At 40.2% G+C, this 26,151-nt stretch overlaps 1 protein-coding gene across 2 annotated transcripts in view; it reads left to right on the top strand.

Moving 5' to 3' along the window:
* Positions 1–24,617, top strand: part of LOC100888702 — a 103,819-nt gene extending 79,202 nt beyond the window's left edge. For both annotated transcript variants that reach the window (XM_030980669.1, XM_003724596.3), the window contains 5 exons: positions 6,000–6,157; positions 15,919–16,923; positions 17,589–17,771; positions 18,181–18,552; positions 22,645–24,617. In XM_030980669.1, coding sequence (XP_030836529.1) covers positions 6,082–6,157; positions 15,919–16,923; positions 17,589–17,771; positions 18,181–18,552; positions 22,645–24,590 — 3,582 coding nt within the window. In that variant the 5' untranslated portion in view covers positions 6,000–6,081 and the 3' untranslated portion in view covers positions 24,591–24,617. The remainder of the gene's footprint in view (positions 1–5,999; positions 6,158–15,918; positions 16,924–17,588; positions 17,772–18,180; positions 18,553–22,644) is intronic.
* The last annotated feature ends 1,534 nt before the right edge of the window (positions 24,618–26,151 follow it).

Here is a 26,151-nt window from a genome sequence, read left to right on the forward strand (position 1 = left end):
ATATAGGGAGAGAATAAAGCTCAACAAGACAAGTCTATTATCTAAAATCATGCTCCTCAAATTCCCGTTTATGACAATTTCAAATGTTTTTAAGGGTAATGTGTACTTTGCGGTCTCGTGTTCTGCATTAATGATGAACCGTGACTGGGCTATGTTATTTCATTGAATCATTTGAATCATGATTGTTCTAGCCGCTCGAGATTTGAGATAACACATTCTTTTTATTTAGCCCACCCACCCCTATCATTCTCATGATGTGTTTGTCAGTGGTTCTTGATTTTCACTTTCAACATCAAAATACCTTTACTTATCAGCCATCGTCTATAGGAATGTCGAACAAAAACGCCAATCTGCGCCTAGAGAGAGAATGTCATGTTCATGATGTTTTTTCTCGTTTACCTCACATTTCCCCACAATTTACCAAACAATTTTAAGCTCTTGTCATAAACATTTGGATTTGCTGTTTATCAAACACATAGGTGGCTGGCTTGTTCTTCTAAACATTTTTTTTGGTTTCTATTCTTATTAGTCCATAATCTCATAAAGACAAGGGGATTTGCTTATAATCCCCTCAATTTATTCTTCAAAATGAAGGAAATTATTTTACGCCACACCCACGCCCTTAAACAAACCCATATGCGAAGCAAAAATACGCAACAACACCCACATTGATCCCCTTATAAAACTTAAAAGATTTAGCATCATATCATCATCGCAGAAGTCTTATTATTCTGTAGTTTAGAGTCGGGAGTTGGGATGAATGTGAAATATTTCATGAAGTGTCCCAGCTAGCTCGCTTGGTTTGGAGTTAATGTTGGTCATCAGTCATACTCGTTCTTGTGAGGTCCGTGACGCGTGTGTTTCAGTATGGGGGTAACAAGAGACCAGTAGTTAAAACCATATATGAGTCAGGAGCGTTGCTAGGGTAGAGGGGTGTTGTGACAACACCATTGATATTGTTGTTGTCTCTCTTTACTATGGGTCGGAGATGGTTTTCGCGAACTCCATTACGACCTTTTCCTTTTAAAAAAGTATTTTGATGATCCAGCAGGTATAAGTAGTACAAGAAGTAGTATTATTTGTAGGAGGAGCGCCCGAATGTTTTCAAGCTCCCCCCAAAAATCGCAGGGCACATGTTTAAAATGAATGCAAGAACCAAGCTTCCCCAAAAAAAATAAAGAAGTGAAGATGTAGGCCTATATAATATTCTTCAACTGTTCCTGAATCCTGTACAAGTTACTTCAAGAAGCACAACACTTTCCCCTATAATTTCTCAATTGATCTATGACCACCCGAACAAATCCTAGCCCCTACAAACCAATATCGGGCCAGCGCCCCTGGTATTTGACACCACCGAGCAAAAGACGTGGGAATGTCATATGACACAGGGGTTGCCATTGCAGGGTTTTACAAACCAGGTATGGCAATGACCGCATTGCAATGTGGGCAACGTTAAGTTTACCCAACATTTTATCGTCTCGAGAAAAGTCCTCCTTGTCGCACGAAGATCCATGTAGATCTATAAGATCTTTCTCATCTTCCACGATACCACATCAGGGGCGTAGCCTGGATTGTCCGGGTGGAGGGAGTGACAATTCCCCCCCCCCCACAGTATAGTTTCTCACAGGGATCATGATGTTGGGAATCCCGTCGACCATCTCCAGGCGATGTCACTGGTGGGATAGGGACAATGTTTCCCGTGAGAATACCATCAACCCCTGTAGGTACAGAAAATGGGAGGGGCGTCATTTTACCTCGAGAATGTCTTGTTTTCCGTGCATTTTCTTTCACACGGGAAGGAGTGCATCCATGTCGACCCCTGGATCCGCCTCAGAGATCACGTCTGAAAGTCGTTTTGAAGCCATGATTCCCCTTGAAATGTCTCCTCAATTGAAAATAAGCTTTCGTCTTTGCCTCCCGATGAAGATATTACAATAGTTTTGATGAGTGACGCTGTCCGTCGGATACTCTGATGATAACCCTAGCTGAGTCTCGTTTATCGACAGAGCAATAATTGATCGAGGAAACCTTGAAGAAACAAGAGATCCGAAGCATCCAGTAAATCTTCTTTTGAGTTTTCGTTCAATATTGTGAATGAAAAAAGGGGTCTTAGAATGAATATGTATCTTTATATCCGTCGGACATTCTGATGATAAACCCTAGCTGAGTCTCGTTTATCGACAGAGCAATAATTGATCGAGGAAACCTTGAAGAAACAAGAGATCCAAAGCATCCAGTAAATCTTCTTTTTGAGAAACCTTATTATTTTTGCAGCATACATCTGTAGCTCTAAATACTATAGTGGTGTTTACCTCACAAATAATTAACAGATTAAATCTTTAGATGTTTGTATTATAGTAATGATTGTGAAAGACCTCACCTATGCCCATATTCATTTGAAAACGTGCACTTTTGTGACTTACAAACCCTATGCATGCTTCATAATCGAGATTAGTCTATTTTTAGAATGTTTTTCTTGTCATTATCATCAAAATGTGATTACCCTCGTCAAGTGTGCACCTATTGAGCGTAAGGTACACATTCATGTGCAGCGTGACATGTCTGACCCCCATGGCGTGGAGCACAGATGATTGTAAACACGGGCGTATCAAGAGCTCAGATTTTTCGAGATGGAAGAGGGTTGGGTGGGGCAGGCTGTGAGGTGGATCGAAATCTCTAGAAACAGTCCGTCTTATATTATAGAGTGAATCGTGACTTGTTGACTAATGACTCAGTCACATCAACAATATCGACAACAGACCGACAACAAACCGAACCAACAACTGCATTACCACGAATGGCCGAACATTGGTCTGTTTGTATTCGGTTCGGAGTCGGTCCGGCGCGGCGGTGTGACGGAGGTCCTCACCATTTACATCTTGCATTATTTCAAGTATTGATGCTGAGATATCAAGTTTTCTTACTAGTCAGTCGGTGATCTAAGCATTTCTTCACATAATACATCAATGCAATGCGTTCTCGGTGAATATTTGTACAACTGATTGTGATGTTATTATTACTTTCCTCAAATGCATCCAGCAGAGGGCAGGACCACTGTACGCCCCCTCCCTCCCTGTTTTCGAGCTCCCAAATTACATCTTCGTAGCAGTGTACAGAGGATGTGTCAGATTGGAGTGAAATGGCTTATATTGCGAATATGTCCCATGAATAAGCCCATGTATTCTAGCTTTAATCAATGCATGGATGATTGAAATCAAAACGAACTAAACAAAATTTTAAAACTACGATGATACATCGGCATTCCATTTGTAAAACAGATATTACAATTGCAGAGACTTTGCTCGTGAGAAAAACTGACCTACTTCCAACCTATATCATGTATATGATATTACAGCAATATGGGTATACGTAGGGACATGCCAGAGAGAAAGAGGGGGTGTCTGATACTCTGATTCTATTCTCGCCCCTTGTCACCCTTAACTTTGCATGCAACGCCTGTGTTGCCGTAAATATAGACGACAAACTTGATCTCTTGACATCTACCGGTAACGTCGTGTAAGACCAAGGGAGTCTCGGCATGTCTGCACGTGGAATGGGTGGTGGCAAGGCACGGGTCCAAATGTTTACCCATGACTGACACATGCATGGTACTAGCTCCATCAAATGTAAGGAATCTTTACTACATGAAAATCTTACCGTCATTATACTAGATCGACACTTCGTCCTTTGAGTATCATTATGAATTATTGTGCCCAGTGACGTAGGCACGGACGGACATACCCTGTCAACCCACATTCGAATGTCTATCACACTGACTTATGGAAGGTACTATCTCTATATTATAAACCGTCGTGAATCTTCACTACACGCATATTTTTGGTGCCACACAAATGTATTATATATATACCTATACGGAGCCACTGTATGCATGTCCACCCCCCATCAAATGGCCGAAATGTGGAATGAAAAAAGGGAAGGAAGGAAAATGAAAGATAAACAAAAGAAGATGATAGAACGCTACAAGATCTTACACACTCCTTTGCTTTTTGCTATTCGTCTTCCAAAACGATAATCTGTTGCTCTCAGATACTTATTATTCCTTGTTTTATAGGATATGAGATGATAAGATTTGAAACATCTACCTGATAATTATGTCTAAAGTTTCTTTCAATGCCCATGGAAGTCATCGAAATTGATTTTAGGAAACGGTACCCTAGCTAACTGATCCCAAGCAAAGATGCCCCAAACACATATTGTATGTTAAGTTAAGTATGAAACACGTGATTAAGATGGAATTATAAACAATGGTTGCAAAATTGTTGTCGAGTTACGTCTTTAGTCGCGATTTATTACACATTGTCCAAGACTTAAGGCCTGTCATTCATCTTAGAATATATATTTTTGTAATTATTTAATTTATTACCCATCTTATCATTTACAGTTGAATGTATTACCATGATTAAAATCGGTGTATAAATGTTAATGTTTGTTGTGGAGAAGGAAAATAATTTGTATGATTGAGAAAAAAGGAAAACATATACAAAAATGTGGCAACATTTTGTTGAAAAGCTGAAGGGAGCGGTGTCACGACAACAGCCCATCAAAAGTGGAACGACTTCATATAAATCAAAATGAAGTATCTCTCATAGAATAAAGATAGGTATAAGCCATGGACGGTAGGGGGTACAGTTTCGAAGTGTTGACATGTCTGGAGTTCATGACCCAGGGCCATTAAGATATCACAAGTAACGTCAAGGTGCTAGCGATACCGACATGTACATCTAGAGGCGTCGCTAGGACAAGGGGGGGGGTCGGACAAACTTTACCCACGGGGAGAGAGAGACCATCAAATATTTCAAAATTCCAACCAGGTTTTAAAAAGTATAAAAAAGGATAATAATTTAGGATACGACGACAGATATTCGAACTGGCTGTGTCCACCTCACCCCCCCCCCCCCCCCTCCTCTCATCCGACCCCTACATATAACATCTACAAGGGACATTCCCTGGAAAAGATAAAATCCATAATTTGTAAGTGTTTGCTACATGATATATGTCGATGTTATCGAAATTCAATCCACACCTCCAACGGAATATTTTTTTACTTTGTCATCGGGACTTGTGGGGGTGAAGCTGGGGTCAAAACTGTCAAGTGCTGTAGTTCTTTTTTACTGCGGTGGTATGTGATTCGTACTGATTAGTTTGAAAGCAAATTGCATGGGAATCGCGTGACGCTTGCCCGAAGCGACAACAGCTCCAATTGCGCCCTTTCCAAAAATGAGATTTCTTATTGCTCAATTATCGACATTTTATTTCGGAATTATAGAAGTAATGAAAGTTTAATGGGGTTCTAATGATCACAAATGGACTGTTACCACCTCAAATGTTATGCTTTATAATCATTGTCTGAACTTGATAAAGACGATAACAATGAGGAGTGCCCATTCGCCCTATATATAGGTCCTCCCGATAATAGTTTAAAGGAAATACTAACTCATGGTAATGACGGAAACTCAACTTTTCATAGAATCGAAAGAAAACTCTTTGGAATATTTAAGACTACAAATTATTTCTAACTACCAAACAATTTGTGTAGGAATCGTAATGGTGAGTAATGATTTTTAAAAAGCAACGGCGAATTTCCACTCCTTCAATATTGCCCACCCTTCTCGTCCTCGGCGCACAACTGTACATCGGTAAGGTTCAATGCTGCACCCTTCTCATGCAGGGTGCAAATTTGCCCCTCCTCAGGTTCAATACTGTACATTGTACCATAGTGCACAGTTGCAGCTCTTGTAGTTCAAATTTACATTGTCTCATACAGAGTACAAATTTGCACCTCTTGAGGAAAAATGCTGCACTCTTCTTGTGCACGATATGAATTCGCACCATTTGAGATTCAAATACAAATGGAAAACCTTTCTTTTAGTGGCTACGACCGCAGATGCTGCTGATGATGATGATGTACATGAACCATACATAAGTATTTCGTTATTCATTACTTATTCATTTCTCTTATGTCCTTCTTCTTCTTGTAGAATGCTGCAGAGAAACGAAACGGTCACTGATTTCCTAATCGATCTTCATAGACGGTCCAGCTGATGACGACATCCCCCTTCAATGATTACAGCCAGGAAAATGTTGAAAGAGCCATCATGGATCGCCCTCGACGTCGTTGCCTTCATTATATTAGCAGGTAACGACCGTGATATATAATCGTAGTCGATGGCGTAGGTACAGGGTGTCAGGGGTCTACCGCTTCCCCCCACCCCCCCCCCCCCCCCCCCCTCTCCGAAAAAACGACTCCCTCTCACACATCCTCCCATTCCCGGATAGCCCTTCTCTCTTGTATTTCACCCACCTGGTAAGTCCGGTTCCGCCCCTCCCCCATGACAAAAGTGCCCTCAGTAATTGGACACATGCTATACCACTGATGTCGGATATCTTGTCTGGGTGCAGTCTGAACAAGATGATATATGCAAACTTTATTCCTGTGGAGGTTAAACTAGTGACAATATCACATCAATATTGATTTTTTTTTTTAATCGGAAGCCATGAAACTCATTTCTCAGACACGAGGAAATTAACTTTATCATAATTATTCAAAAAATGAACTTAATTGCCTGCAATGAATTTAATCTTGTCATTAATAAAAATAAATATAAGCATGTACAAAATGAATATAAACTAGAAATGCAATCGTGTAACAACGATGTGCGTGCAATGACGCCGTGTTTCTACGTGTCGAACGAAAGAGCTTCTCTCGGACTATCCAGAGCAATTTGTACGAAGTCTTTAGCTTCTGTAATATTGGAGACAGGTAGGGCGAAAGAAAGGCCTCAACAGTGACCTTGATGGGATGGTAGTGACTATGCCTACGATGTTTGAAAGAAATTGGGATAGGGGAAAGAACCTAGAAAGGGCTCGCAAGCACCGCGTGCAAAAACAAATGGGATTAGTTGCATGCGGCGTCATTGCAATCAAGATCGTTCTAGGGGTCAAAAGCGTGAACCCGATTTGCCCCATAGACAATGCGTGTAATGCATGGGCGGAAAACATACAGGATCTGTATTATGACCGGAGTTAAATTGTTTTTTCTCTCTCTCTCTTTATGTCTCTTTATGGGCCGTATATGGTATCATTGGAAAGAGAATTTCATGGTCGTTATTGTAAACTACTCTTTTTTTTTCTATGATAATCCTATCGAAACATGTGATGTAAAATAGATTTAAAGGACAAAATGGCGTCTTAAATGGCCCCCTTGACCAATTTCAAAAAATCCGGCCACGAGGTGCCCTGCGTATTGCATCTCGGAATGTCATTGCAAATTTTCAAGGAAAAAAAAAGATGTTTAGGGGGCGAAAAGTAGTCTGAAAAAATGACGTCATGGCCGATAAGTGTTATAATCGGGCGGAATTCGTATAGTGATCGACCCTTGTTCAAATGCGATTTACTCACAATTTTCTGTGTAAACATATACCATACTTGGTATCATTCGAAAGGGCACTTCATTGCGGTCAGTTTGACACCATTGTCATCTGCACGCAATGTACTACACGCATTAAAGGCGCTATTACGTAATGCATAGCAAATTCATCATTTTTGGCGTTTACTTTGCAACGAGGGCATTACAATTTATTTAACTTGGCAGACAGTTGTCACGTATATGGATACATATGTGTGCCAAGTTTCATTGATGTAGGTATAAAGATCGCCATTTTAGAGCAAGTTGAAGTTATTTTGGAATTTTCTTGAAAATGGCGAATTTGGAGGGCATTTTTCTCAAAGTCGGTCAGTGTTAGGGTATATAATGTTGTATATGGCTGGAAAGGGCATATCTTCAAGTATCTAAATCCAAAAAAGGGTACGGGTCTGCCAAGCCATAATGGAAATACGGCCACAGAAAGACAGCCAATTCCCAGAACTTTAGAGGGCGCTATTTATGTTTTGCAAAGCCAATGTAGCGTGAAATTTGGCATGGCGATGTGCAATCATGAGATAAAGATACTGTGAGATTTAAATACAAAACGGAATTCATATGAGAAAGTTATGGCAGTTTTAGATTATTTAGGGGTCAATTTTTCAAGAACTTGAGAGATTTTTGACGGAGTCGGTTTCAGATTTGCATTTTGAGTACGAAGATGGCATTTTGAAGGTCAGGTTATACGTCGCAGATAAAAGAACATCTCTTAGACTATCTAGAGGAATTTGTTAGAAGTTTGTAGGATCTAAGATAGTGGAGATGGGAAGGAAGAAAGAAAGGCCTTAAAATGGACCAGAAACGGACAAAATGGCGCCTGGACGGTTATGCATGAGTGATTTCGAAAATCGAAGAATGTAGTGACCTTGATGAGATGTTAGAGACTATGCCTATGAAATTTGAAAGGAAACGGACATGAGAAAAGGGCATAATTAGTGATGACAAGCACTACGTGTAAAACGAATGGGATTTCAGGACGAAAAGGAAAATATTAATGGGGCAGAATGTGAACGAAAACAAGGCAATGACGAAGGTTCGTCATTGCAAAGATACAGAGTCTGAAATACGTTGGCTAAAAAGCGTGCTTATAATGTGAATTACCCACGTAAATGAACACTCATACTCTTAGGCCCGAATTTACAAAGGAGGTTAGTCGACAAACCAAGGTTTATATACGTCATATGACGCGTTTTGACGCGGTTTTTTTACAAACCTGGTTTGTAAAAAAGCGTCGAAACGCGTCATTATGACGCACGAAAACAAAGGTTTGTTGGCATACATTCTTTGTGAATTTGGGCCATTGGGTGTGTAACATTTTCGTTGTGTAATGTCTAGCTTGATTTATCCAGGTCAGTAAACTTTTAGATCTATATGTGAATCATTTAGCATCGCTATTTTGATAATACATGTATGTTACTTCTTGAATATCGTCACGCTTAAAATAAATTATGTGCAAACTTAAATTTTACTTTCCTGAAATAGTCAGAGCTTTTTCATTTACATGGTTAAATCATCGTGGGAACCTAAAAGCTAAAAATGTTTGTATTAGTTCAACACAGAGATTATAGCGAAATTCGTAATCTGTATAATTCATATCCATTATTTCAGTAACAGAAGTCTCAAGTTGGTTAAACAAATTCACATATCGTAAACTGTGCTCGTCTCTTCGAGATATCGGGTGAACACGTGCGATTTAATACGTGCCTCGAATCTCCGCCCTCACGTAAGCTCCTTATCACTTAGATAATTAGGTATTCAAATATTTAATGGATGACCTCATCTTAATCTCTAAATATTGACACCGCTTTGAACTACGTGCTTGGGAACGCAATACAAGATAAACAAGTGGCATAAGTATGTTCGTGCATTAAGCTGATAATTGATATACATGATAACTTGACGATAAACTCAAATTCAAGTGAGAATTGTGTAGCCGTTTTAACTAGATGAATATAGATCTGGCTGACGCGTAAGAGCTGGCAGTTCTGCCTGATGTTTACGAGGTGTCATTTCAATTACGTCATTACCTACGCTAATCATGAATCCGAGATGATATGGGTCCATGGCGGCATGGCCCTGTTGCATAAAACTTACCATTGATGGTAACCTTGACATCAATGGCAACTACCATGGTAACAAGGCTCAACAGCCAACCAAAATCAAGGTTTCCATGGTAGTTACCAATGATGGCAAAGTTACCATCAATGGTAAGTTTTGTGCACCGGGGCCCAGATGTAATTAAATCAACGCATTGTTTACACTGTCTATTATGCATTCATTTTTTTCTACGATGCCACCCTTTCATGGTGCGTCAAAAGCCGCGCCAGTTGCTGACGCGATCTAAAATCAGCTAAATTGACACCTCGTATATGCTACAGACAATACCACTTAGACAGGACATTGTTATGAATACTACTATTAAAAATTGTATGATGTTACGCTTTCTTATGGTGCGTCAAAAGCGTCAGCTAAATGACGCATCATATACAACGGGCGTGTGTACTGAGAAGGGCTATTGTATGAACACTGTTAATGACTTTTTACATTCAATGCATTGCGAAAACTTGCAATATAAATTATATCTGTAAGAGCTCTTGCTTGTAAGTCTGACATGATGACATATTGCTGTCAATAAGGGGTGCGGACAGAATCTTTCACGTACCTGGGGAGAAGATTTCATCTATGCGGCCCCGCGTGGCATGGACCCACTGTAAGTTGCACGAATTTTCTGGAGGGTCACGACACGGGGGTTGTGTCAGCGCCACTGCGAGAGGGGGGGGGGGGGGGGCGTATGAATCTGAATTTGCTTTGGATGTAAATGTTCAACAAATATATTTCAAACTTCAAACTATTGACGAAACGGTGGAAATATGTTGATATTCTCCGAGCAAGTTGGTCCAAGTTTATATTTAAAGAATTCCCTGGCAAGAAAAGGTATTGAATTTTGAAAAATCGTATAAGGGAAATTGATTTTTAGTGACAGATAGATAGACCTAACTAAAGATTAATGACAGTACAAAAATAGCTGCATTTATTGCGTGTTGGCAGTTGACAATTCGATGGATTTGGATGGAGTGATGGACAGATATCCGAGTAAGACTGACTTAAAGAGAAAAGAAAAAGACGGAGGGAAATGATCATCGTGTGTCTATGAAATCATTTACAGCAGTGATGTAGTGTGGGTCAAGCCACTGATGGGGGAGGGGCACTGGTTTCATAGCGATAAGGGAGGGGGTCGGCACCGGTTTTTTAAATGTGAGTGAACAGGACCATTGCGTGAGGGAAGTATTAGGGAGGGTCGTATCACCCTGTTTTTACGTTGCCTTCTCCCTACCCCTTTCCTTTGATCTCTTTCTCTTTTATCTTCTTTGTCGTCGACCGAATATAGGGCTAGTGCCTCTATACACCCTGCAGCTTCGCCACTGTATTAAAGGCAAGTGGCAAGTGGAATAAAGCACAGTGAAACGACAAAAGTAAGATCACTTCATAACCAGCTTCACAAGACGATACCAAAATCAATTTCAGATTTGTTGTGACAATGCAATTAATCAAAAACTTGAGGAGATGCCAACGCTGCGCTGCTTCCCTGTGCGGTGTTGTGTTTTCATCGGAAAATGCTTGGTATCTGGGCCCAGCCAAAAACCGTCACGCAAACATAACCCGTTCTTGTTTATCTCTATCATCAGCCAAGTACGACAGCTGATGTAGCCCCATGAGGCGTGTTCAGACATGAGGTATCAACGACATATACCTCTTCGAGAGAAAAAAATATTTTATAATACAATGAAATTAACTTGTTTAAGTTATTTTCTAATTTGACGTACTAACATAGAAACCCAAGCTTGTGTTTTGGTGACCTGATAAAAACCCGATTTAAATCGGTTTTCCCGATTTTTTTTCTTTTTTTTTTTTTTCTTTTTTTTTTACCAGATTTTTTTGTCTTCCCTATTTTATCCTAATTTTCCCGATTCCCCCGTTATTTTCTCTATTCTTTCCTATTTTGCCCTATTTTTTCCCCAATTTTCTTACTTGAAAGGGGGGAATGTTGTTAGATGCCATTTTTTCCCCGCGAATCCTCTTCTTTTTTTTTTACTCAAGGGGGGCGTGGTTGAGGGGAAAACAAAAACCTATTATTTTTTTAGTGGTCACTATCACCCCTGAATAGGCCTCAAATGAAGTAGAAATGTATTCATGTCGCAACATAATCCCCAAAAAGAAAAACGATATAACTATTTGTATATACAAAGTCATGTTACATGTAGATGCGTCTCTAAAGTCCTGCATATGCCCCATTAGTTCTATATCCCACAGTTCTTTATCCAAATTGTCCTGAGTCCTATTAGGGTTAGCATCAGGGTTTCCATCAGCTCAGCAGCATGTAGACAACAGTGGGATTCCCCCCTTGATTTAGGGGGTTCTCCCGTGGTGGTGGAATAAGATAAGGGATAACATCAGGATTGGTATTAAGTTACGTTTGATTTGGGATTAGTCGGACCCGTGGGGTGTTGAACCAATGTCGCATAGGAAAAAAACATAGACTTAACAAGAAAAACCGTAATTAATTGATATATAATTCTGAGATTAGTAACAAGTATCAGATGTAATACTGTTTTTCTAATTGGAAAATTTATTAATATTAGTAAAAATTCAGACAGGGTCATTTGAAATACAACAATACCAATCCACTGTTCAATAACACTGTTTGGATGATCCCCATGACAGTCGGACGTGAACACGGAGGATGATAATGATGACACTATCATCATTCATGTTTTTACAGTGGTCATGATAGGCGTCTGTCCTGGACTCCTGGGAGAGTTATGACACGCGAACATACCGCATCTTGCATTCCAGCATTATTGGTATATTCAGGCATTGGCGTATGAGGGGCGGACGGGTACAAAGAAAAGTGAATAGAAAGAAAAACGAACAGAAAGAAGAGGGAGAAAGGAAGGGATAGAGGGACAAAATGACATGAATAGGAGGTGACGAAAACCCCTTCCAAGGACTTTTCCCCCTCTCTTGCATATTTTGTTCATCTAGAAAATAGACCAAGGTTTAACCCACGAGCATTTTAATTCAACAAAATACATAGATTAAGGTTGTTAAATCTCTCCTACCATGTATCTTCCAAACTAAATCAACTCGCAATGCTTTGCAATCAAATTTGATGACAGCTGACGAATATCAAGCATCTGTGTTCACGATCCTAAAATATTGTATTCTCTCATGGGGTTACAAACAATATTATGAAACTTTTAAAGCATTTGCAAGTATAGAGCTGCATGCCCTTACCCAGTCATGCTTCGAACATTCTGCCATACTGTTATCGACCGTTACGCTTTCTTTTTGTCCCGTTTTCCTGCTTCTCTTGTTGTATCGATCCTGTAGGGCAATATTGAACTTTAGGTTTACTGGATTCTCTTCTCATTTTTGTGTCCATAATCCTGCAATTTCTCCCTCACACAGAGTTCGCCGTATAAAGTAGCGATCTTGTCTCGCCCTTCACCCGTCTCTCGTTTCAACCTTCTACCCCCCTAAGCCAATGCCAAAAAACCCCTTTCGTCCTTTTCAATCAACCGGGTTCCCCCTTTTTTTGTCTAGATTTGAACTTGAACGGGTAGCGGGGTAAGAGCACGTTCACACGAACGTTTTCTTTCTTTTGATGAATGAATAGTGGTTTGGAGGCAAATTTCGACGTATGATATATCGAGCTACTCCCCTAACGTTTTCAAAATTGTCTGAACCCCCAACGACTTGTAACAAAATGTTACACAGTAAAAACGCTGCTTAAAAAAGTGATGTTCACTTACAGTTGTACACTATCTTAAACAACAGTTGAACAAATTGTAAACAATGTTGCTCGAAACGAAAGTAATTTTGTTAAACATTAGCTGTTTAAAATTTAATGACTGCTATATTTACTATACGAGAGCTTTTAGACAGTGTTGTTTACATATGACGTCATGTGTCTCGTGCCAGTAAAGTGCGCGTTTGCTAAAAGCTTTATTTCATATTGTTATGTTTAGAAACAGGTTCCTTGAAACTAAAATGCAATTGAAATTAACATGCCACTTAGAAATGCAGTGCAGCTGTTTAGGCACAGCTCATTGTTATTCATATTAGATGCATACACACAATGCAAGTGTATGCAAGGGTCTTCTGTTGACTACACAGATTGATACATATGTAAAAGCACATGGATATTGGGTCTGGATTAAACTACCAAAGCAACCACACGTGTTTCTGCAGGCTCCATTTTGTTTGTCTCTATACTTACATTTATTTAGCTTAATAGTTATTACTTTCCAACCCACAACACAACACACATCATGGCCGACCAAGCTACCGACGCGCTTCTAAGTGACTGGGGATTCAATGGCTTAATTGAAATCACTTTTCTATTAACCAATTTGAAGTTTTTAACTTATAGCGTAAGTTCACAGTTAAAATTTTCAGTATCTGTACGCAAATGTCAGAATATAGGTAGACTTAAAATCGTCGCGTCATGCAGTGCGGCACTGATCGCGCACTCGGTTATAACGTGTGCTAAATTCTTTGCCATAGAGATTGCATGCATCCCTATAATATACGTGCGCGCTCATGCAAAATGGGCACTGTTTTGGCGCTAATTCATGAATTGCAGAATTACCCTACCATATTGTTAGTCTTCATATACCTATAATATAGAGACCCAGAAGTAGTGGTGCACTTATTCAGAGTATCAAACCCAAATTATACGCCATTATACAACCCTTTTGTTGTAAACAACCCCCACTGAACAACAGCTCCTTTTTAAACAACTTTCTTTAAACAACCCAGTTGGTGTAAACAACCCCCACTGAACAACAGCTCCTTTTTAAACAACTTTCTTTAAACAACCCAGTTGGTGTAAACAACCCCCACTGAACAACAGCTCCTTTTTAAACAACTTTCTTTAAACAACCCAGTTGGTGTAAACAACCCCCACTGAACAACAGCTCCATTTTAAACAACCGTCTTTAAACAACACCAGTTGTTTAAATTGTGATTTTAAACAAGTTGTTCAAAATGTTGATCAACTAAGTGTTTAAACTTTAAACAACTCGAGATGCTTAACATTTTAAACAACTTTCAGATCAGGTCACCCGTTAATCAAGAGTTGTTTAAACTTTTAAACAACTTGTTCACAAAATTTTTAACTGTGTATAACGAATGCGCTGCTTCCTATTTTTGGCTGAGGCATAGGAAAGGTAGTAGTAGTAGTAGTAGTAGCTCTATACAGAGCGAATTCATTTTTCATTTCTTTTCACATAATATAAACAATGACAAACAATAATAAACGTAATGATATAACTGAAGTGAGCATTGAAATATCTTTGACATTGTTTTTGGTCATTGTAATGCAAAATGATTTAGTTACAGAAAACGAAAAAAACGAACCTACTTGAAAGCAATGCTTGTTAGGTGTAGGTTCGCACATTAATAATTGTGTTTATCGTGAAATAGTTGAATATACACATAAGGATTTTAGGAGTTACTTTATGCCTTATTCCAGGAAACCTGCGTCATGTTCACCTTCCAATCATGGAATCATGTAATCCTCTATGGCGAAAGTGCCTTCCAGCGTTCCTTGACACATTATCATCAAGCAGATGGTGTCATTAAAGAAAGAATTCGTTCACGATCTCGATCGACGTCGTACTCTATGCCCACGATACTCCTCTTTCATGAAATGAAATATGGGAGTTTCTTGAGAGAGGAAGTGGAAATGCACCTGGTAACCCTTCAAGTTTATCCCTAGAACGATCGATAATGAATTGACCAGCGGTCCAAGGGTTCGTGATCCCAAACAACACGAACTGGATTTAGAGTCTTTGCGGCGAGTCGGATCGCATGTCCGACTCTGGATTAATCCAAAAACACGGTTCTTGCACGAACCAAAGTCTAGTATTTTGTGTATCGAGGGTTTGGAGTGTACGGGGAACTAAGTTAAAGAGAATAGTAATTTGCCTTTATGGCCCGTGGAAAACGGGGCTCAAGGGGTTCGAGTTTCCTCACTTTTCTACTAATGTATTTACCAAAGGATTTACATAAGAAGATAATGCCTTTTTGAATATGTGGTTTATTGGTACAAATTTGTATTGGCTATTCTTTGTCATTATCTATAATAATTAGAATCGACTAAATGAAAACATGTTAATTCAGTGAAGAACTTGAAATCGGTGCAACGCTTTTGATGAAGTGAACGAACGAATATATTACCATTAAAAAATGTATATATATTATTTGGTATGCATCCTGCATGGCAGTAATACAACGTTGCGTTGTTTTATTTATTCGTTATCACTTTCTTCTTCTTCTTTTTTTAGTCAAACTGTAGCTGTAGTATACCGGAACTTTCTTTTGAATGTTCAAAAACTTCTTAAAAGAAACATTTTACGTCCGATTGAATAACACATTCATATCATTTATTTTTCTTCTTCTAATTCATGCAGTCTTACGATTGGTCAGTGGCCAGTACAGCCTCCAGGCTCCGACCAATCACGTTGCGCTTTCCGGGAACGTTCGAGTGTCCTTCACCATGCCAGGTATAGGACTATCCTACCCTCCGAACGTCCTACTGATCGACCTGAGCAACAATGCCCTGCGGAAGAGTACATCCGTTCCATTGTCACTCACCGGGGATGTAACCTTTGAGTGTAGCTACTTTGACCATGCAGGGACTTTTCAATTTCAGATGCAATCTACAAGAAACAGGAGTGAAATCCTCGCGTATAGTAATATCATAGATGTAGTATGGCCCGACGTTGAAATCAGTGTCCCCACAGATCTGGTAGCGTCAACAAGGGAGTTTCAAGTGGAAGCTGTAGTGACTTCGAATCTGTGCATAAATATGAGGCATAACCGCTATGTTATCGATATGCTGCTGGTGTATCATGGGAAGAATTTACCATCGAATGTGCAGCACGCCTTCCCCGATGGACACGGCGTGGTGGCGGATTCGTTTCCCGTCGGTGAACTCACGCTAAATGACGTCATCACTGTAGATTTTGGGTGTCGTTCGGCGGATCGTGCCGGGCTCTACACGGTGCTTCTTCAGTCCGATTTTGATCAAGACACTGTCGAAAGAAGCAGCGTCTTCGAAGTGACGCGGAATGAAAATTACGGTGTGAGCGTGTCGACGCGGGGAATCTATCCGAACTGTTCCGGAGCCGGCCGAATAAATCCGATCCTCGTTCGTGTCACCCAACCACCTTGTGCCAACGATGACGACACCGTGAGAGTCCTGGGGCAGACCGAATCCTTTTCTTACACGCCCTCTCCGTCAAGCCTTGTACACATCATGGAGAAGCGCATTTTCAATCCCGATGAAAGCTTACAATTTTTCTGCAGCGAGTTCAGCGAACTCTATTCAGGGTTCTGCTTCCGGTATATCAGCTTAGCAAGGTCAGGCGCTGTCGATGACCAGGCAACGGTCTGCATACCTCTGGAATATGAAGGTATGTATCTAGATACCAGTCGATCCATGAATACACTCACTCAAACATAAAATTTCCGGCACTGGCTATGCGAAGCAGATTGTTTTCTGATCAATCGATGTTACCAATATTTAGGATAGCTATCATTGTTCCGAACTTTGTCCTGGGAAAACGTCGTGACCTTCCATTCTTTAGCAATGATTCTAATAAAGACCAAATATTGTCGATAGCGGAAAACGTAAGTTTCAGTAATGACATTTGCTACCTTTCCCTGGCACTCAGGAAACAGCGGCAGTAACAGCGCCATATGGTTTCCAGTCATTGAAATGGGTTCATTTTTACAATTAGTATCGACCAATATAGTTCCAGATTACATTAGATTATTATGGCCCTTTTACACCTCAATACTAGTACCTCCCCCGAGGCGTACCCGAGACAGGTTGCCAAAAAATTGGCATGGTACGTCATCATCATCCTCATCATCAAATGTAATGTTAATTGTTATTGTATAATTGTGTTAAGTGGGGGCACTCTACAAGAGTCCTATCTCGCACCCCGGTTGTAGCAACTACTCCGAAGATAAAGATATATTTACCTTGATCTAAGGAGACACGAACGAACGATCCTCATCATAGTCCTTGTCTTTTATCTTCATTAACTCTCTCTGTTTCCTGCCGTATGTTTAGGTGAGCCGGTGGACGGGCGTTGGAGTGAGTGGTCTCAGTGGGGTTCGTGCACAGCGACCTGCGGGCAAGGAGTACGTCATCGATCACGATCGTGCACCGACCCGTCACCGGCGAACGGCGGGGCCGAATGCTCCGGCAACCTTCTCATGACCGAGATGTGCTTCTTGGAGCTCTGCTTGACAGGTATGCGCGCTAAGCGAATATTTGTAAATTGTAGTTAACGGTAGAGATGCACCTGTTCCACATAATTTGGTTAGAATATTGAAATCCTCTCTGAATGCAACCATTGATTATACACAGTTTAATAGCATAGATGTGAGAGGCGCGGGCAAGGACTGGGGGTTTCATTACTAGAACAAAGGTTACTTTTTTCAGGTAGCGAATTGGCTTATTTGTGATATTTGTAATATTCATAATCATCTTATGTAGTATATTTTTGTACTATACATAGGTATTATAATAATGTTTCAAACTTTGCTCGCTAAAATCAAAGAAAGTGACTTTCTACAAATTTACAAAATGACGACTTGTCATTCGATCATGGATCAAGCATTGTAATGAAGAAAAAAAATACTGTTCTCACTTTTTTCAGAGCCTGTTCTTGTTACACCCAACTCTCTCGGACCCACCTGCTATTGCGGTTGCACCCTGACTACCGAAGAGGGTAGTATCCTATCCAACCCCTTATTCTGCGAGAACCGCAACCTCTTTAAATGGGTCATCATCGCACCGGACAACCACAGCATACGCCTCGAGTTTGTCTCCTTCTACCTCGCTATCCATAGAGAGTATCTGCGCGTGCGCGATGGGGAGGATGGGGATTCCCCGCTCCTCGCGTACCACACGGGCGTGGCTCTACCTGGACCCGTGTCTACCAGTGGTAACACCATGTATATCGAGTACAGGGTGGTGAGAGGGGGCAACTTGGACCAAATGGGCTTCAGTGCTGTATTCAACTCGCAAGGTGAGTGGGAAGGGAACGTTGAACTAGATATCCTCAGGACCTCTTCATATGTCTTATTTGTGCCATCAGGCTGTGGTAAATACTTTTGTGAGATTGACTGACTGGGCAACAGATTTATTCACCAGAGTTGTGGATGTTAAGATAAGTAATATCTTAAGCGATTAAACCTTCAACTTGCTGGGAAAATCTGAAACCATTAACATCAGGTTTACCAACTTGAGAGAGCGAGAAGGGAGATAGAAATGTATAGATGCACACTGAATTAGCAATAGAGGCAAAAATAAGAAGCCCTTTTTAATGATAGAAAGATTATTTCCATTGCAGTGGTGTCAGAAGAATGTTTTAAGAAGCCTTTGAAACATTTATCCCTCGATATAACAAAGATTTAAATACAATTGAAGTGGACATCACTATTGATTTACAGATATTACGATGCGAAAAGAATGATATAATTCAGAAGCATATGAATATACAAGATACAAGATATTTTATTTGGCGTTACACTGGCGTTACAGTAATATTCAAGAAAATATATAATTACAAGAAATAAATACATCACGTGTATAGAATGAAATAGATGCAATAAGGAACAAATACATGCAAAAGATAATGAAGCGACAACAATGGTCATTGGTACTTCAAATTATGAGTTTCAAAATTAAGCCTTGGTCATTGGTATTTCAAATCATAATAGTTTCAGTATTAATTAATTTCCGACGCAGAAGTTTATCGTTTAACCTGTAAATTGAATTTATGAACAGAGTCGGGTACAAATGAATATCTGAATATAATATAAACAGCAAATACCATCTACCCTGTGTAATTATATTTATGTTATATATCTATATAATTTATAAATGATAAAAGGGAAGAGAGGTTCCTTACAAACAAATACAGAGTGCACACTCTCGGTTGCTCATGAGGGTGTAAAGTTCCAAGTTCGTTAGCATTCGTGACAGCGTAAAACATGTAATACAATCCTTCGATAGTGCGTGCAGCCGCAGTACACAAACCAGCACATGTAGTTAGTACCGGCATCCCCATGGCAACGCGTTCAAACGTTGTCATGCCGACCTTCAGTTGCTGATACCCTACCGCGAACTCGGGTCGTGACACCAATTACCCCTACGATCCTCCGATAGGGCTTTCCCATGCTAATGGCTTTCTCTGAAATCATTTTAGAAAGATGAATTGTTTTAGCCTTGAATCCTACATTAGGCATTGCCCTTGTTGTAAAGGCAGTGAATAAAATGTTTGCTTAATCTGTGCTCTTCAATTACCCTCGTCATCAACCAATTATGTTCAGCTGTTTCTTTGCGATTACGATCACCGACAGACAATTCTGACATTTTGTTCAAATTGATATTGGGGTTAAGTTGAGGTGCATTGTTTTAGCCTTGAATTCTAATTTAGGTATCACCCTTATTGTAAAGACGTTGGGTAAATGTTTTCTTAATCTGTAGTCTTCAATTACCACATTCATAAAACAAAAACGCTTTTCAGCTGTTCTTTCATTTCACAGACAATTCTGACTTTTTGTTCAGTTTATTGTTTCGAGATGATGAGAAGTGTTTTGAAACAAAACATCGATGTATGAATTTCCCGCGAGTGTCATGATCGTTAACGGCTCTCCACTGACGAAATACAAAACTTTTAATACGCCGATTCCTTAAACGATCTGACATCTTTGCCAAAAAAGTACAATCAATGTCAGATTTCGAAGACGCACTTTGGAGAGAAAAAATAGTGAACTCAGAACAAATGGGGTCGAAGAATAAGAGGAATAGAGAAAGAGAAAGAGAATAATGTTAGAACACTCTTCGAGGTTTATTTCATATTCAAGATAAAGTGCATAGACAACATTTGTCTAATGCCGGAAGAATTATGAATTTTCAACATACTTCTATTTGCGAAAATCTAGGAAAGATACTATACTATGATAGATGTCACAAGGGTGTTACCTCTGTTTTAAACACCACTAATTTATACCCCTCAGCTCTCAGCACAGGATATATCGTTTGTTCAATATTGCTACATTGGTATTTATTTATAAGTTTATTTATGAATTAGATTATTTGACGTTACATACAGGAACGAAAGTTAAATAGATAATCGTATTTGAAATTAGAAATTCGCTTCTCTCAGTTGTGTTTTTTTTTGTATTTTCGTTTTGAATTTCTTTTTTACAAGAAGAGGACCATCAGGTTATAGTTATTAAGTTTTTTCTTTTCTTTTCCCGGTATCCATGTGACTCACATCTTACTTTTCTGTTTTTTTTATTCACTGTCTTCACTGTCTTATTGATTTGCCGAAAAAATGAATAAATTAAAGATGATGTTAAAATAAATAAATAAATGAAAATCTACATTATAACAATAATAATGATGATAATGATAATATTGATAATAATAATAATAATCATCATCATCATCATCATAATTAATGCAAGATACTACTATTACTAAAAATGATGATGATAATAATAATGATAATAATAATAATGATAATAATGATAATAATGATAATACTACTAGTATTAATAATATAAATAAACTAATATTAATAGTATCTTAGCCAATCCTCAGCTCTACGTACGAGCTAAATCACAAAGAGTGTACCATGTATTATCAAGAAGTAACTTCTTGGTATTATACAGAATCATCAAGTTGAATGGCAATGATAAACACATCCCAATCAAATACTGAACATAGTGTTACGCTCTAAGCTAATTATAGTAACGTTCGTAAGTCCTAAGGAATAAATCATGGAGTGACAACCGAGCTAACATTCTCTCATAAATCATGGAAACAATCATAAACTAGTAGACAGTTGGCTATAAACAGAGACAGATGGTGCATCATTCCCCTACTGTGAAAAGGGATGAAGAGGGGGAGAGGAGGGGGGGGGGGTAAACATAGGCTAAGGACAAAATACCCCCTCCCCTACCCCATCGAAAAAGGGGGCATAGAAAACTTCCAACTACCTTTCGGGGCCTTGGGAGAGCGAGAAATGAGAGAATAAAATGCTCCTACAACTCCTCCCACTGAATGAGCCTGGAGAGGGCCGAAGGCGTTGTACCTGGGCGAAATAATGTCGGTTTTGACTATCTTGCCCCATGGGATAAGGTACCCCTTCCTACCTCAGAACCAAGAATGTTCCGCGAATTATGTTTAATGATTTTTAACCGGGGAAGAGGTGTCGCGGTCTAGTGGCTACGTCGTCGGGCTGTGGATCCCATGATTCACGGTTGGGTGGTAGAGGGTCTCATTGTAAAACATTTCTTTTCAATTTGCAGATTCAGACCAAGGCTATAGTAAGCGAGAATCATAACTTGCACCACACTTGTTCCATTTCAAGACTTATAGGAGTCAACCTGCCGCTAGATGATACTATAATCGAATGGATATGATTTTCCTCCATTATAATAATTAAGATTAAATCAAAGCTCATGGAAAACCAATTGGTATGAAATTAATACTACTATAGACCTATGTTTTTCCTCGAGTGGTTGCTATTTGTAGGTAAAAATGTTATTAGCTGCTTTCGCTCGTCACTCATGCTAATGTACCTGAAGAACCCATCCATTATTTGATGACGTCGCAGCCCTTTGAATACATCGTCCTTTTACCCAGAATGTTCTCCCGTTCCTGTTCGTCTATTTTGAATTGAAGAAGAAGAAAAAATCCGTATTGCCAGGAAGTAATTGTGATATCTGTTTTTGGTTATACAGTCTTAGCCGTGTCACGATGACTTCTTTGAAGGATTTCATATTTTATTTTGTGACCCCATTTCTACTTTCCCATTATGCCGTGAAATTTAAGGTAAATGTTTTTTTAAACATCGAACCAAAGTGTAGGAAAGATTACTGAATTGAGTACCAATTGAGATTAAGAGTAGGGGAAAAAGAAGTTTGCATGCCGGACAGAAAATATAGGGGTTTATAAGAACGGGGAAAGTTTGCAATACAATATGGGTGAATGACAGATTACTACATGGAAATGAAAACTAATGACCTGTACTTTATCTACTTTGCGATGGCTTTTACTAACCTTTGAATTTTTATCACGTTTTTGTTCTATTTTATCATTGTAGCCTCTGATGTGGTACCTCCTCCTCCTCTACCCGTGGGCAACACAAACGAGTCCCCAGTCGACGTTGGTGAGCTGAACAACACGGCTATCCTGATCGCCGGCATCGTACTGGGCGTTCTCGTCGTCCTGTTCAGCATTGTCTTCGCCGTGCATGCCCGATGCAGCCGGAAATACGACTACAAGCCGGGCATGCCGCATGACGACACCGCAGAGACGCAGCTCCGAGGCATGGGCATGGGGACATCAAGTGTCAACTCGTCATCGACGCACCATAGCCGACCGTGGGGAGCGGCTCCGATTGGACGTAGCACGACGTCGCAGTCGGAACAGTCTAATCAGAGCACCAGCAAGCGTGGATGGCCGGATGGGGATCGGAGCCAACTCTACGTGGTGCATGACGAGAGCTCGAAGTATTACAACGAAGCGAGCTTATCATCGTCCCACCGCTCAACCAAAGAGAAGTTACCAAGTATACCCAGCCCCTACCACGAGGCTGAGCTTGAGAAATGGACCAAGCGACATGGGCATAAGATCGCTGTACCTTACCACGCTGGGGATGTCAGTCGAGGATCTGCCGGCGAACTCTCCACCAGTAAACACAGTGGAAGGACAGATCGTAATACAACACACCTTACTATGAAATCCCCACAGGAATTTGCAATGACAGGAATACACGACAGTAGGACTAGTATGTCCAGCTCAAAGAGAAATCAATTTCAAGAAACGTCGCACAGCACTCCCCAGGTGCAGGCAGTAGCGAAAGTCGAGAATACTGACAATACGTCCCCTTACGTGAACAAAGATGGACAGCTTACGCCACTGGGTCTAGCAGTGTCGAAATTTAACGATAATGGTATGGCGTTTAGAATACCAGAAGGGGCCGAAAACCCCGATGAGGAAAAGAAAGAACACAAAGAACGTAAGCATCATAGAACTCATCGGCACAAAGATCGATCAGACTTGAAAAGTCCCGATTCGATGTATAGCGACGGTAAAAAGCGGAGAGGGGTTGTGCACCCAGAAGAAGCAATGCAAGAGGAAGTGACTCCTGCGGAAAATGAGCGAAAGCTTCCAGTAGCGCCAAAAATGGCGTTTTACTCGGACGACGAGCCGGACTGGCGACCGGCGCCAAATCAACCCGCCGAAGAAGACATTCGAGCGGAGACGTTGCCTCGCGAAAAGGCACGCGAAAAATCTAGCCATTCAAAAGGCTCAAGCTCGCGAAAGAACGACCCGAATCATCTACGCAATGGTGCAATGTCCCCTCATAGAACTTCAAAAGAAGATGGCCTTGGCTCAGGGCATAGCTCGACACTGAGAAGTGACAAATCGGGGTCTTTAGATCGACACGGTCGGCATGATAGAAGTCGAAAGCCGCCAGTGCCGGCGCGGCATGGACAACGCTCCAAAAAGCATGCTGAGAAACCGGCGATCCCACCGCGACCTGATCCCCACCGGTACGCCAACCATGTAACGAACTCGCTGGAGAACTCGAGGCAAGACGCACCTAGTTACAGCTTACCAAGCGATCACCTCCCGTCTATGTCCGACTACAGCGGTCAGATGTCCGTCGAACCTTCCCCCGTGCGGTTACCGCGACCGCTCAACCGCAAACAGAACCGCGCTCAGCTCACCCAAGTCTTTATCAGTGACGAAAGTCTGATTCGGCCGCAGTCGGGAGCCGAGAGCTCTCGTTCGGGAGCCTCCCATCGGCAGCTCCCGGAGACTCCTCCCTATGGGTTTTCCCCTTACAGGCAACAGAGACCAAACGCCCAGCGTCACCAGAGTGACCTCTCACTCTCGATCTCTCAAGATGAACCAGAGTTTGACTATTACATTCCCACCGTACCGGGTTCATTCTTTGAGAACCCCTATCCAATGAGCCCGTCTGAACGAACAATCAACAAAATGAGTAAACCAAAGTCTCCATCGGCTTCGCTGATCTAGATGAGAAAAAAAATGAAAGATATTTCAGAACACAATCGCATAGATTGTCAAAAAGCAGCTACGGACATTTCAATACTCTTTTGATATCCCATGGAATTCATGTTCTGATTACGTAATACATCAACCGGTTAAGAACAAGGCAACCAATATTGCCTGAAGTTGAAGTTTTAAAAGTTTTTGCAACCGTGTTTTAGTAAGAACTAAATAATGATGTCAACATTAAGCATTGTACTGATCCACGGAATCACACAAATACAAAATACCTATTTCCATTAAAGGTAATACAAAGTTTTGGTATGGGGTCACGAATTTGGTTCAAATAAACATATTGTAAGCATATGCGATCCTATAATATTTAGTAATCGTTGTCTCGTTTGAAATCGAGTCTATGAAATGTTTAATTGTTAAGAATAAACTCTTTATTTTGTATAGCTCCCTCTCAAGGTCAAGATATTAATATTTTGAGATGTTCATGGTCGCAGCTACCATTGTACGGCCGTATAGGCGCTATTTGAAATTCATCAAAATTTACCGGGAGCACCGGTAAATATTTATATTCAATTTCTCTCAAAATCAGAAGTGCTCATAATACATCAACAGGGGCATCCAAATATATCAAAATTTTAAAGAATCACAACCCACCCAATTTTCAAAATTTCCCAAAACTTTGTATTACCTTTAATCATTAGTGATGTAGGTTTACAGAAAAGAAATCGTTTTGCCAATTGCAAGTTAGGTGTCATTTCCTAACGTAGCGGCTGGCGCGGTCTTTGACGTGCCATACGAAGGTGAAATACGAAAAGTAAAAATGAACATTGCAAACATTGTGTTTTATAACTAGTGAATTTACTTATTGCCTTCAATGACTTGACTAAGGTATATCAAAATGACCCTTATTCAAACAGAGTTGTTCATATGGTCACGAGAAAATGTTCTCAGCTGAAATATAATGTGATATAAAGTATATTGCTACGTTATTTTATTGCATATGGTGCAGGAAAGATGACACTTGTAGAATCTTTGTAGACTACATTATACTTGGTTTGTAATTAGTTTTCAGAAAATTAGTCGGTTTGTATTAAGCATGGGTAAATTTTCTTTTAATGACATTTTTGGGGAACTATGGGTATTGGTAAGAAAAATACAAACCCTCAACCTTATCGTACTTAACACATTGCCTACGGGAACCGGGTGGTCCCCGTGTAAAGCCAATGGGAATGCAAGAATTCAGTACTCAACAGGTTAATCAACGATCACTGTGCCTCTTTGATCCTTTGGTGATGGATGTTGAAATCTAGTCCATGCTTCCTTTCTTTGAAATACTGTCTAAAAGTGAACAGAAAAGGGATATTTTTATGAAGGTAACCTATAACTTTTAGCAACTTGTCTGGCGCGTTAGTCATGATATGTTGAATTTTGTAATAACGTTAACCATTTATCGGGTAAAAAGGTAAAAGCATTTCTTCTTACGGAAAATATGAAGCCCAACTTCTGTGTGCCCAACAATTTCGGTATTTAAAACAACCTTTGCCCAAACAGCGTATGTAGACAATACGAATAT

The sequence above is a fragment of the Strongylocentrotus purpuratus genome, unplaced genomic scaffold, assembly GCF_000002235.5.
Source record: "Strongylocentrotus purpuratus isolate Spur 01 unplaced genomic scaffold, Spur_5.0 spur5_scaffold_11, whole genome shotgun sequence".
Taxonomy (NCBI): domain Eukaryota; kingdom Metazoa; phylum Echinodermata; class Echinoidea; order Camarodonta; family Strongylocentrotidae; genus Strongylocentrotus; species Strongylocentrotus purpuratus.